Consider the following 12,601-nt stretch of genomic DNA (forward strand, 5'->3'; position numbering starts at 1 on the left):
CATTGCCTCGGGACCCGGAGGGATGTCAACCACTGCACAGACAGGTCAGAGTTCACAGTAGTGACGCCATTCTGAAGCGTCAGCTGTCACTTGCCCAAGTGTTTCAAATTTTAATGCATCCGCCTCGACCACTTCTCTGGGAGCTGTTCCACCTCCTGTCTGTGTTGTATATAACTTATCTCGGTGAATTTGAAGATGGGTGTGTCGGTGAGTTACACATGATGCGAAGATGGGTGCTCTTGTGGATCATATTGAAAACTGTCAAAAAAATAAATGCGACATAGATCAGTCACAGATACGGATGGAGAAAAGGAACAATTTAGCATATTACGCATCTGATGTGTGAAAAAGTATAAAGGGGCAGACAATAGTACAACTGTATTATTGTGAGGTAACTTGTGAGGTTAAGAGTCCATCTAACTAGGGAACTATTCAATAGTCTGATAACATCCGGGTAGAAGCTGGTGAGATGTGCTTCAAGGCTTTTGTATCTTCCGCCTGATGGGAGAGGGGAGGGTTCCCAATATGTCCAATGTATCATAATCTTCGGGATAAGCCTCCCCGGAGAGACCCAGTCAAGCGCCCAAATGGAGTGCACGGAGACAACACCCATGACTCCAATTTAATCAATTACATAGGAGACAGTAAAACGCCTCTGGAATTAGTCAGACACTTCTCAGCCTTTGCCCAGTCAAGGAATTTGGAATCTTAGCGGTTACGGCTAAAAGTAACCGAGGCTGAGAGAGGGAAGGGTGATCGTGGTTGTAGGAGAAACCATGCTTGGTGGATGAAAGGGACTCCAAGTTGGGGACACATTGCATCCACCCACATGCTGAATGATGTCAGTAATTTGGACGGCAGGATTAAATCTCATGGACCTGATGGAATGCACCTGCGGGTTATGAAGGAAGTCGGCGGAGAGATTACGAAGGCATCAATAATGATCTTTCAGGAATCGATAGTGTACCTGGATTTTCAGAAGGCCTCTGACAAGGTGCCACACATGAGGCTGCTTGGGAAAATCGGAACTCGTGGAATTACAGGGAAGTTTGTAGCACGGGTGGAGCATTGGCTGATCGGCAGAAAAGAGAGAGTGGGAATGAAGGGATCCTATTTTGGCTGGCTGCCAGTTACCAGTGGAGTTCCACAGGGGTCAGTGTTGGGACCGCTGATGTCTCTGATTTTTGTCAATGACTTAGACCATGGATTTGTGGCAAAATTAACCGATGATACAAAGATATGGGATGGGTAATTTTGAAGAAACATAGAATTTGCAGAGACTTAGACAGTTTAAATGAATGGAGAAAGAAGAGGCAAATGAAGTACAATGTTGGAACGTGTATGGTCATGACCTTTGGAGGAATGAATAAACAAGCAGATTGTTATTTAGATCGTGAGAGAATTCAAAATGCAGAGATGCAAAGGGACTTGAGAGTACTCGAGCAAGAGACCCTAAAGGTTAACCCCCAAGTTCAGTTGGTGGTGAAGAAAACGAATGAAATGTTGACATTCATTTTGGAGATATAGAATAGAGCAGGGATGTGATTTTGAGGCACCGAAAGGCACTGGTGAGACACACTGAGAGGATTGTGTGCAGTTTTGGGCTCAGTATTTATACTGACATCAGAGAGGGTTCAGAGAAGATTCACGAGAATGATTCCAGGAATGAGAGGGTTCCTGCACAGGAACATCTGGCAGCTCTAAGCGATTCTAGGACAAGTGGTCACGACTTCCGGATTGAAGAACGTCCTTTGAGAACTGAGATGCTGAGAAATTACTTCCGTCAGAGGTTGTTAAATCTGCGAAACGTGTTACCACAAGCGGCTGTGAAAGCCAAGTCATTGGGCGCATTTAAACCATAAGACCCTATGACAAAGGAGCAGAAGTCGGCCATTCGCCCCATCGGGTCTGCTCCCTCATTTCATCAAGAGCTGATCCAATCTCCCCTTTTGTCCCATTCCCCCGCCTTCTCACCATAATCTTTGATGCCCTGACGACACAGAAACCTATCAATCTCTGCCTTAAATACACCCAGTGACACGGCCTCCACTGCCGCCCGTGGCAACAAATTCCACCGATTCACCACCCTCTGGCTAAAAAAAAAAACGCATCTCTGTTTTGAATGGGCGCCCTTCAATCCTCAAGTCATGTCCTCTTGTACTCGACTCCCCAGCATGGGAAACAACTTTGCCACATCTTCTCTCTCCATGCCTTTCAACATTTGAAATGTTTCTATGTGCCCCCCCCCCCCCATTCTTCTAAACTCCTGGGAGTACAGTCCAAGAGCGGTCAAGCGTTCCTCATATGTTAACCCTCTGATTTCCGGAATCATTCGAGTGAATCTTTTCTGAATCCTCTCCAATGTCAGCACATCCTTTCTTAAATATGGAGCCCAAAACTGCACACAGTATTCCAAGTGTGGTCTTACCAGTGCCTTATAGAGCCTCAACATCAGATCCCCGCTCCTATACTCTGTTCCCGTAGAAATTAATGTCAACATTGCATTCGCCTTCTTCACCACCGACTCAACCTGCAGGTTTACCTTAAGGATGTCCTGCACGAGGACTTTCAAGTCCCGTTGCATCTCAGAACTTTGAATTCTCTCCCCATTTAAATAATAGTCTGCCCGTTTATTACTTTTACCAAAGTGCATGACCGTACACTTTCCGACATTGTAATTCATTTGCCACTTTTTTGCCCATTCCCCCAATCTATCTAAGTCTCTCTGCAGATTCTGTTTCCTCAGCAGTACCGGCCCCTCCACCTATCTTTGTATCATTCGGCAAACTTATCCACAAAGCCATCTATTCCATAATCCAAATCGATGATATACAACGTAAAAAAAAGCGGCCCTAACACGGACCCCTGTGGAACACCGCTTGTAACCGGCAGCCAACCAGAATGGGATCCCTTTATTCCCACTCTCTGTTTCCTCCCAATCAACCAACGCTCTATCCACGAATGTAACATTCCCGTAATTTCATGTTTACCTTGTTTAGTAGCTTCATGTGCGGCACCTTGTCAGAGACCTTCTGAAAATCCAAATACTCAACATCCACTACATCTCCCTTGTCTAGTTTATTTGTATTTTCCTCAAAAATTGCACTAGGTTTGTCAGGCAGGAATTTACTTTAAGGAAACCATGCTGAGTTCTGCCTATCTTGTCATCTGCCTCCAGGAAGTCCGTAACCTCATCCTTGTTCGTCGACACCAGCAACTTCCCAACCACCGATGTCAAGCTAACAGGCCTATAATGTCCTTTTTGCTTCTTTGTCCCCTTCTTAAATAGCAGAGTGACATTTTCGATCTTCCAGTCTTCCGGAACCAGGCCAGAATCTATTGACTTTTGAAAGATCATTGCAAATGCCTTCGCAATCTCCACTGCTACTTCTTCAGAACAGAAGGGTGCATTCCATCTGTTCCAACAGATTTATCTACCCTTAGACTATTCAGCTTCCTGAGTACTTTCTCTGCCGTAAATGTGACTGCGCATATTTCACTTCCCTGACACCCTTGAATATCCGGTATATTACTGATGTCTTCAATGAATGTGGAGAATGTGTGGAGCAGGTTAAGACCTCCATGTATCTGGGAGTACAGTTAGACGAGAAGCTAGACTGGACTGCCAACACAGATGCCTTGTGCAGGAAGGCACAGAGTCGACTGTACTTAGAAGGTTGGCGTCATTCAATGTCTGTAGTGAGATGCTGAAGATGTTCTATAGGTCAGTTGTGGAGAGCGCTCTCTTCTTTGTGGTGGCGTGTTGGGGAGGCAGCATTAAGAAGAGGGACGCCTCACGTCTTAATAAGCTGGTTAAGGAAGGCGGGCTCTGTCGTGGGCAAAGTACTGGAGAGTATAACATCGGTAGCTGAGCGAAGGGCGCTGAGTAGGCTACGGTCAATTATAGAAAACCCTGAACATCCTCTACATAGCACCATCCAGAGACAGAGAAGCAGTTTCAGCGACAGGTTACTATCGATGCAATGCTCCTCAGACAGGATGAAGAGATCAATACTCCCCAATGCCATTCGGCTTTACAATTCAACCGCCAGGAGTAAGATATGTTAAAGTGCCGGGGTTAGGACTCAATGTATTTAAGTAAACTACTTAAGAACTTTTTATAAGCTATTATTAATGCTTTTTGAGAGAGTGATTTAGATGCATATCATATTTTTACTGAGTTAAGTATTGGTTGTAATTAGTTTTGCTACAATAAGTGTATGGGACATTGGGAAAAAATATGTTGTATTTCCCCATGGGGATGAATAAAGTATCTATCATTCTATCTATCTATCTATCTATCTATCTATCTATCTATCTATCTATCTATCTATCTATCTATCTATCTATCTATCTATCTATCTATCTATCTATCTATCTATCTATCTATCTATCTATGAAGACTGATGCAAAATACTCGTTCAGTTCCTCCGCCATCTAATTATCTCCCATTACAATTTCTCCAGCATCATTTTCTATCGGTCCTATACCAAATCTCACCTGTCTTTTACTCTTTATATACTTGAAAAAAGCTTTTAGCATCCACTTTGATATTAATTGCTAGCTTCCTTTCATAGTTCATCTTTTCCCTCTTCATGTCCTTTTTAGTTTCCTTTTGTAAGCTTTTAAAAACTTCACAATCCTCTGTCTTCCCCTAATTTTTGCTTCCTTCTATGCCCTCTCCTTTGCTTTTACTTTGGCTTTGACTTCTCTTGTCTGTCACGGTTACATCCTTTTTCCATTAGAAAATTTCTTCTTCTTTGGGATATATCTGTCTTGCACCTTCCTCACTTCTCACATAAACTCCAGCCACTGCTGCTCTGTCGTTCTTCCCGCTGGTGTCCCTTTCCAGTCAACGTTGGCCAGTTCCTCTCTCATGCCACTGTAACTTCCTTTACTCCACTGAAATACCGACTCATTGGATTTCGGTTTCTCTCTCTCAAATTTCTCAGTTAACTCAATCATGTGATCACGGCCTCCTAAGTGTTCCTTCACTTCCATCTCTCTAATCACCTCTGGTTCATTACACAATACCCAATCCAGTGAAGCCGATCCCCTAGTGGGCTCAACAACAAGCTGTTCTGAAAAGCCACTCGCATGTTAAAATCCCCTACAATTATCATAACACTACCCTTCTGGCAAGCCTTCTCTATTTCCTGTTGTAATTTGTAGTCCACATCACTGCAGCTGTTTGGAGGCCTGTAGATAACTGCCATCAGAGTCCTTTTACCCCTATTAGCTCAACCAATAAAGGTTCTTTATCTTCCGATCCTATCTTAATTCTTTCTCATGATTTACTAGAATTACTTGCTATTAAAGACAAACCACCCCCTCTACCTACCTGCCTATCCTTCCGATACACCGTGTATACTTGGACGTTCAGCTCCCAAAGACATGCATCCTTTAGACACGTCGCAGTGATGGACACAATTTGCTCCATCACCTGCCTGTCCCTCCTCACATCTTTACTACTCACTACGTTAGATCTATTACTGTTTTCCCTCTCCTCCGCTCCATCATTCCGATTCCCATCCTACTACCAGAGAGAGATCGGCTCTTGATTAATGCAGAGAGACATAGGCTTTTAATTAGCCAGGGCATCAAAGGGTATGGGAAGAAGGCAGGGGAGAGGGGATGACTGGAAGAGTTGGATAAGCCCATGATTGAATGGCAGGGAAGACTCGATGGCACGAATGTCCTACTTCTGCTATTATGAATTGTGGTCTCATGGTCTTGTGGTCTCTCCACAGCTACGCATGAACAACAGTCGAAAGTAAAGATCAGAAATAGACAGCACCGTCTGATCTGCCTAATCTGCCTAGTTATGACCGCCCCCATCGTGATAATGGCCGGTCTCTCGATCCATGGTGAGTGGAACGGGCTCCGGGTGGAGTCAGACCGTAAATAAATAGAGTGGAATGAATTGTTATTGTAAAACACCACAGTGACACCGACACGCCCCTTACCGTAACGCCGATTAAATCCCATCACCTCAACACGAACAAACCCGTGACCGTGATTAAGACACGGCCTTTACCGTAACACAGACAAGACTCGTCCTGACACCGACACGCCATTCACCATAACATCAACAATGCTAACACCGTAGCACGGTCACGACATACAACGAGACACGATACAGTCGTAACCGCGACACTGACACGATCATCACCGTGACAAATACATGGCAGTCACAAGGAACGCAACGTACCCCTCACTGTAATTTTGGCATGCCCCTGACCGTGTCAGTGATAAACTCCTCAAGCAACACCGACACACACCTCACAGTGACACTGAGGTACCGTACATCGTGACATCTTCACGCTCCTCAACGTGATCCGCTCAGCACTGCACCGTGACAAAGATTCAGAAGTCACCGTAACAGCCCTTACCGAGACAGTATCGCCCCTCAACATAACATCGATGCACCGCTCACTGAAGCAATTAACCACACCTCACCCTGACTTAGGCAAACCCCTGAACGTGATACGGACCCCTAAATTCACAATGACACCGACATAGTACTCTCCATGACACCGTCACACAGCTCAGCGTGACACTCTCACACACACCGTGGCCATTACATGTCTCTCACCGTGACACAGACATACGTGAGAACAACACATCATGACACAGATACTCCACTCACAGTGACACCACAAGGTCCCTCACCCTGACATTCTCTTCGCCTTGACATCGAGATACACTTCATTGTGACTCGGTACACCTCTCGTTGGGCAACGGAATCTCCTATCACAGTGACACCGACACGTCCCTCACAGCAACTCGGACATGCCCCGCACAATCCAGACCCCCATTGTAACAATAACAAAACCCTTCACCGGTACATTGATAACCCCTCAGCGTGACACAGACACGCCCTTCAAGATGGCGCCGACGCCTCTCACTGTGCCACCAGCACATCGTTCACTGTGACACCCTTCACCGTGACACTGACACAACACTCTCGGTGACCCGTTCGGTAGCGTGACGCTGACTCACGTGTCCCTGTAAACACAAAATATCCTTCCCCATCTCTCTCAGTATCACAGATTCGTCAGTCGAAGGTCACCTCCGACTGAAACTACCATGAGTTAAACTCAACCCTTCAATCCAAGCTTTCTGAGAACTCTGATCTATCAGTTCTTAAAGGAATGCACAGCGATCTCCGTCACCAGTTCACTGAGATGGAAACGAAGTACAGATCTGTCAACAAAGCCAAGGATCGAATATGTGAATTATTGACCAGCAGAAGAGGTGAGTCATTATCCCCTTCTTTCACCCGCTCCTCATCACAGGACAGACATGGAGAGAGGAAGCGTCACTCGGTGCTTGACATCAGGAGTGTGTGTACAAATGGTATGGAGGGTGATTCATGTTGTGTTTGATCGGGTGAGAGTGTGATGCGGCTGCGTGGAGGAAGTTTCACTCTATCACTGAACCCAGTAGTGTGCGATGGGGCGTTGTGGAGGTGGATTCACTCTGTGTCTGACAGCGGGATTGTATGATATGACCGTGCAGAGGGCCCTTCATTCTCTGTGACACAGGATTTTGTGATTGGATGTTGTGCAGGGAGTCTGACCTCCTGAGTATGCCATGGGAACTTGTGGGTGAAACTTGCACGCGTGTCAGGATTTTTTGTCTGATATCAGGGTTGCGTGATCGCACGGTGCGGATGGATGGAGCTGCTCTCGTTTTCTGACCCCTGTGTTATTTGAGGTAAACGGGTAGAAGGAACATCATACTGTGTCTGACCACGGGAGTGTGCAGCGGGATGGTGCAGAGAAGGTTTCATTTCCTCTCTGTGAACCTCTGAGGGTTTACCTCTGTGAATCTCTCCATGTCTCACCAAAGGATTGTGAGATTGTGTGGGTTAGAGTTAGGGTCGTGTGTGATGGGACAGTGTGGAAGGAGAGTCACTCTGCGTCTGAAACTGGGAGAGTGTGATGGGACGGTGTGGAGGGAGCTTCACTCTGTGTCTGACCCCGGGAGTGTGTGATGGGACAGTGTGGAATGAGCATCATTCGGTGTCTGACACCGGAAGGGTATGATGGGACCGTGAGACAAGAGCTTCATTCTTCGTCTGTCCCCGAGAGTGTTTGACGGGACATGTGGATGGAAGGAGCTTCACTCTGTGACTGACCCCGAGAGTGTGTGATCGGACGGTGAGGAGGGGATTCATTCTGTGTCTAACCTCGGGGGTGCGTGATGGGACGGTGTGGAGGGAGATTCACTATGTGTCTGACCCCAAGAATGTGTGATGGATGGTATGGAGGGAACCTCAATGTGCCCGATCATTGTTAATGTGCGATGGGACGGTGTTATAGACAATAGGTGCAAAAGTAGACCATTCGGCCCTTCGAGCCTCACCGCCATTCTGAGATCATGGCTGATCATCTACCATCAATATCCGGTTCCTGCCTTGTCCCCATATCCCTTGATTCCCCTATCCATAAGATACCTATATAACTCCTTCTTGAAAGCATCCAGAGAATTGGCCTCCACTGCCTTCTGAGGCAGTACATTCCAGACCCCAACAACCCTCTGGGAGAAGAAGTTTTTCCTTAACTCTGTCCTAAATGACCTACCCCTTCTTCTCAAACCACGTCCTCTGGTACTGGACTGTCCCAGCATCTGGAAAATATTTTCTGCCTCTAACTTGTAATCCCTTAATAATCTTATATGATGCAATCGGATCCCCTCCCAATCTCCTTAATTCCAGCGTGTACAAGCCCAGTCCCTCTAAGCTCTCTGCGTAAGACAGTCCGGACACCCCAGGAATTAACCTCGTGGATCTACGCTGCACTTCCTCTACAGCCAGGATGTCCTTCCTTAACACTGGAGACCAAAACTGGACACAATACTCCAGGTGTGGTTTCACCAAGGTCCTGCACAAATGCAAGAGGATTTCATTGCTCTTGCACTCAATTCCATTTCTAATGAAGGCCAACATTCCATTAGCCTTCTTTACTGCCTGCTGCACTTGCTTATTCACCTTCAGTGACTGATGAACAAGGACTCCTAGATCTCTTTGTATTTCTCCCTTACCTAACTCTACACCGTTCAGATAATAATTTGCCTTCCTGTTCTTACTCCCAAAGTGATAACCTCACACTTATTCATATTGAACTTCATCTGCCAAGTATCTGCCCACTCACCCAGCCTATCCCAGTCACCCTGAATTCTCCTAACATCCTCATCACGTCACACTGCCACCCAGCTTAGTATCATCAGCAAACTTGCTGATGTTATTCTCAATGCCTTCATCTAAATGTTGGGGGAGATTCATTCTGTTCCTGACCTGATGTGTGCGTGATTGAACCGCATTGCGTGAAATACACTTTGTGTGTCATCCAGCGTGTGTGTGATGGGAAAGTGTGAAGGGAAATTCACTCTGTGTCTCACTGTTCCTCGTTCCTGGTTTTCAGAGCAAACGTGTTCCGAGGACTGGATCACAAATAAAGACCAGTGTTATTACGTATCCACGTTTGAAATATCTTTCTACAGAGCGGTACAAGAATGTTCAAACCGTGATTCAAGGCTGCTCGAAATCAATTCAACTGATGAAGCGGTAGGAGTCACAGCACGAGAAAATCGCACAGAAACACAGGAATCATCACACACCCGCGGGGTCAGAAACAGAGTGAATCTCCCTCCTCACCGTCCCATCACACACTTCCGCGGTCAGACACAGAGTGAAGCTCCCTCCACACCGTCCCATCACACTCTCCCGGGGTCAGACACAGAGTGAATCTCCCTCCACACCGTCCCATCACACACTTCCGCTGTCAGACACAGAGTGAATCTCCCTCCGCACCGTCCCATCCCACACTCGCGGTGTTAGACATAGAATCTCGACACAGTCCCATCAGGGATTCCTGTTGCAATCTACTGAGAAAAGCTCCGTGCATACTTTTTGACTCTTGGCATTAACCAAACCAATTTAATTTCACAGAGATTTGTATCCCACATACTTGTGTACCGAAACCGGGCATACTGGATTGGAAAATGCGAAGTCGGGTGAGACTTGACTGATCTCTGGGGTGGGAGTTGCGTATTGGTCGGAGTCCTGACGGGAGAAAATTGGATTCGTTTCCGGACTGAAGTAGTTTTATGGGAAAAGGGAGGGGGCATTGGGATTTTTTTGTAGACTGTACGGGGGTAGTGGGTAGGGTGGTAGAATGAGAACATTTTGCGGCCTACATTTGTCTGTCTGGGAAGGAAAGGGCGTTGGGAATATTTCGCAAACTGGCAGGGGGCAGTGGGAAGAGATCAGTACACAGGGATTATTCTGGTACTGACGCATGTGGGTGAGGACAGCGCGGTGCAGTGGGATCATTTTGGAGATAGTCGCCGGGCTGTGAGGAGAGGGAGCAACAGTGGGAATAGTTTAGTGAATGACATGGATCTGAGGGGCGAGAGTAGGACAACTGGATTAGTTTGGAGACAGATACAGGGCAGTGGCACACAGTGGGTTAATGGGATTAGTTTACGAACTGAGGCAAGGATGTGGGAGAAAAGGTGCCAGTGGTATAAGTCTGGAGGCGGACCAGAGGCTATGGGGAGAGCGCGGTGTAGTGGGTTATGTCAGGAGACAGACACGCTCTGGGTAGAAGGAGAAACAACGGGATTAATCTGGGACCGACGCAGGGCTGAGTGAAGAGTGTAGAAAAGTGGGATTTATTTCGGGAGAGACATAACTCTGCGGGAAGACGGTGGGACAGTGGCGTTTGTTCGGGGACTGAAACAGATCAGAGGGGAGAGGGTGGACCTGTTCGAATCATATGGGAACTATAGGGGGACTCTGTTGAGAAACCGGTTCGGTGGGATTAGTTTAGAGGATACAGGGTTGTGGAGAGACGTTGGGACAGTACGGTTAGTTTGTGGACTGACACGGGATTCTGAGGAGACATTGAGATAGGGGTATCGGTCTGGGTATTGGCACGGGGCCGTGGGGAGAGGTTGGTTGAGTGGGATGAGTTTGGGGACTGACACAGGCTGTGAGGAGAGCGCGATTCCATGGAATTTAGCTTGGGGCCGGTCTCGGCTCGGGTTCTCTACTGGAGCTGTTTTGTCTCTATTAATATTTCTTAACCCTCTTGGGGCTCCTGTACGAGGTGTCCGCGGGGACGACCGACTGCAGCCACTGCGACTCGTACCGGGGCAGTTACTCTTGTAATCATGATCGTCGTTTCATCTGCAAGAAGTCAGCAACTTTGTTCCCGGATATTCCTGAAAATATCCAAGATCTCTGTCAACCGCCAATGGATTCGACATGAATCAAGTGACTAACTTCCCCCTTCTCGATCTCTCTAAACCCTCCGTCTCCCTGATCACTCCCTCTCTTTCTCCTTTCCATCCACTCTCCCCTCAATCCTCTGCCGTCTGTGCCAGTGTGGCCGGTTTGAATCAAGTGACTACCCCTCTATTTCCCCAATGTCTCTTCCTCAACGATCACTCCTCCGTCCTCTCAAACTCCCTCCTCTCACTCTCTGTCCCTTCGATAACCCAACCCTGAGTAAAAGACTTCATATTCCCTCTGTCTGTTCCCCTCCTGGGTTTATGCTCCTCTGTAAAGATCCAATGACGCTCCAGGGAATAAAACCCCAAACTTCCCTACCTCTCTCCATAACCTCGATTTCCGGCAATATCCCCGCAGAACTCCCTGTACACTCTTTCCACTTCAGTGGCATTTTTCATAAAGTAGGCCTTACCGACGACTTGTACCACTGCAATGTGATCTCCCGACTCCTGTGCTCAGTGCCCTGATTGGTGAAGGCCAGCGTGACAAGTGTCCTGTCGTATCGAACATGTTTCAGCAGAATCGGTATTTGATTTTCTACCTGAAATTTATACGCCCTGGAATTTGTTCTTTTGCAACATCAGTACGGCAAAAAAAAAAAAAGATGCACAGTTAATGCAAATTACAAATATCAATAAACACCTAAAATGTCAAGTTTGTGCTCGTGCATTCAGAGATGTGCTGGCGCAGGGTGAGATGTTCCTGAATCGTTGTGTGTGGGTGTTCAGGCTCCTGCGACTCCTCCCTGATGGTAGTAACGAGCAGAGAGCTTCTCCCGAGTGGGGAGAGGACTCAGTGATGGATGCCGCCTTCTCAAGGCATCGCCTCTTGACAATGTCCGCGATGGTGTGGAGGGGTGTGACCGTCAGAGTGGCGGCTGAGGCTGGAACCCCCTCTGTAGCCCGTTACTATTCTGTGCGTTGCAGCATCCACACCAGGCGGCGATGCGGCTAGTCAGACCGACAAACCTCTCTCCCCGTCCATCCCCTTCTTTCCCTCCATTCCCTCCGTCCCTCTGTTTATGCTTCCTCTACCTATCTTATTATTACCTCGTACTTCCTCCGCCCGCTTTCTTCTGCTCCCTCTACCCACCTCTTTCACCACTCTTTCACTTTCGTACCCCTCTCTACACCACTCCATTCCCTCAGCGTTCTCTCTAAACCCTCCATCTCCCCGATATTTCTCTCTCTCTCTCCTTTCCACCTACTCTCCCCTCAATCCTGTGCCGTCTGTGACAGTGCAGCCGATTTGAATCCAGTGCCTACCCTCTATTTCCCCACTGTCTCTTCGTCAACTATC

The 12,601-nt window shown here is 47.3% G+C and overlaps 1 protein-coding gene across 1 annotated transcript; it reads left to right on the plus strand.

Moving 5' to 3' along the window:
* Positions 1-10,072, plus strand: LOC140722157 (oxidized low-density lipoprotein receptor 1-like). Its single transcript, XM_073036947.1, has 5 exons — positions 1-44; positions 5,751-5,867; positions 7,144-7,257; positions 9,429-9,571; positions 9,956-10,072. Exons 1-5 carry the CDS (start codon positions 23-25, stop codon positions 10,022-10,024), a joined length of 465 nt encoding a protein of 154 aa, XP_072893048.1. The 5' UTR covers positions 1-22; the 3' UTR covers positions 10,025-10,072.
* The last annotated feature ends 2,529 nt before the right edge of the window (positions 10,073-12,601 follow it).

This window comes from Hemitrygon akajei, unplaced genomic scaffold (assembly GCF_048418815.1).
Source record: "Hemitrygon akajei unplaced genomic scaffold, sHemAka1.3 Scf000071, whole genome shotgun sequence".
Classification (NCBI taxonomy): domain Eukaryota; kingdom Metazoa; phylum Chordata; class Chondrichthyes; order Myliobatiformes; family Dasyatidae; genus Hemitrygon; species Hemitrygon akajei.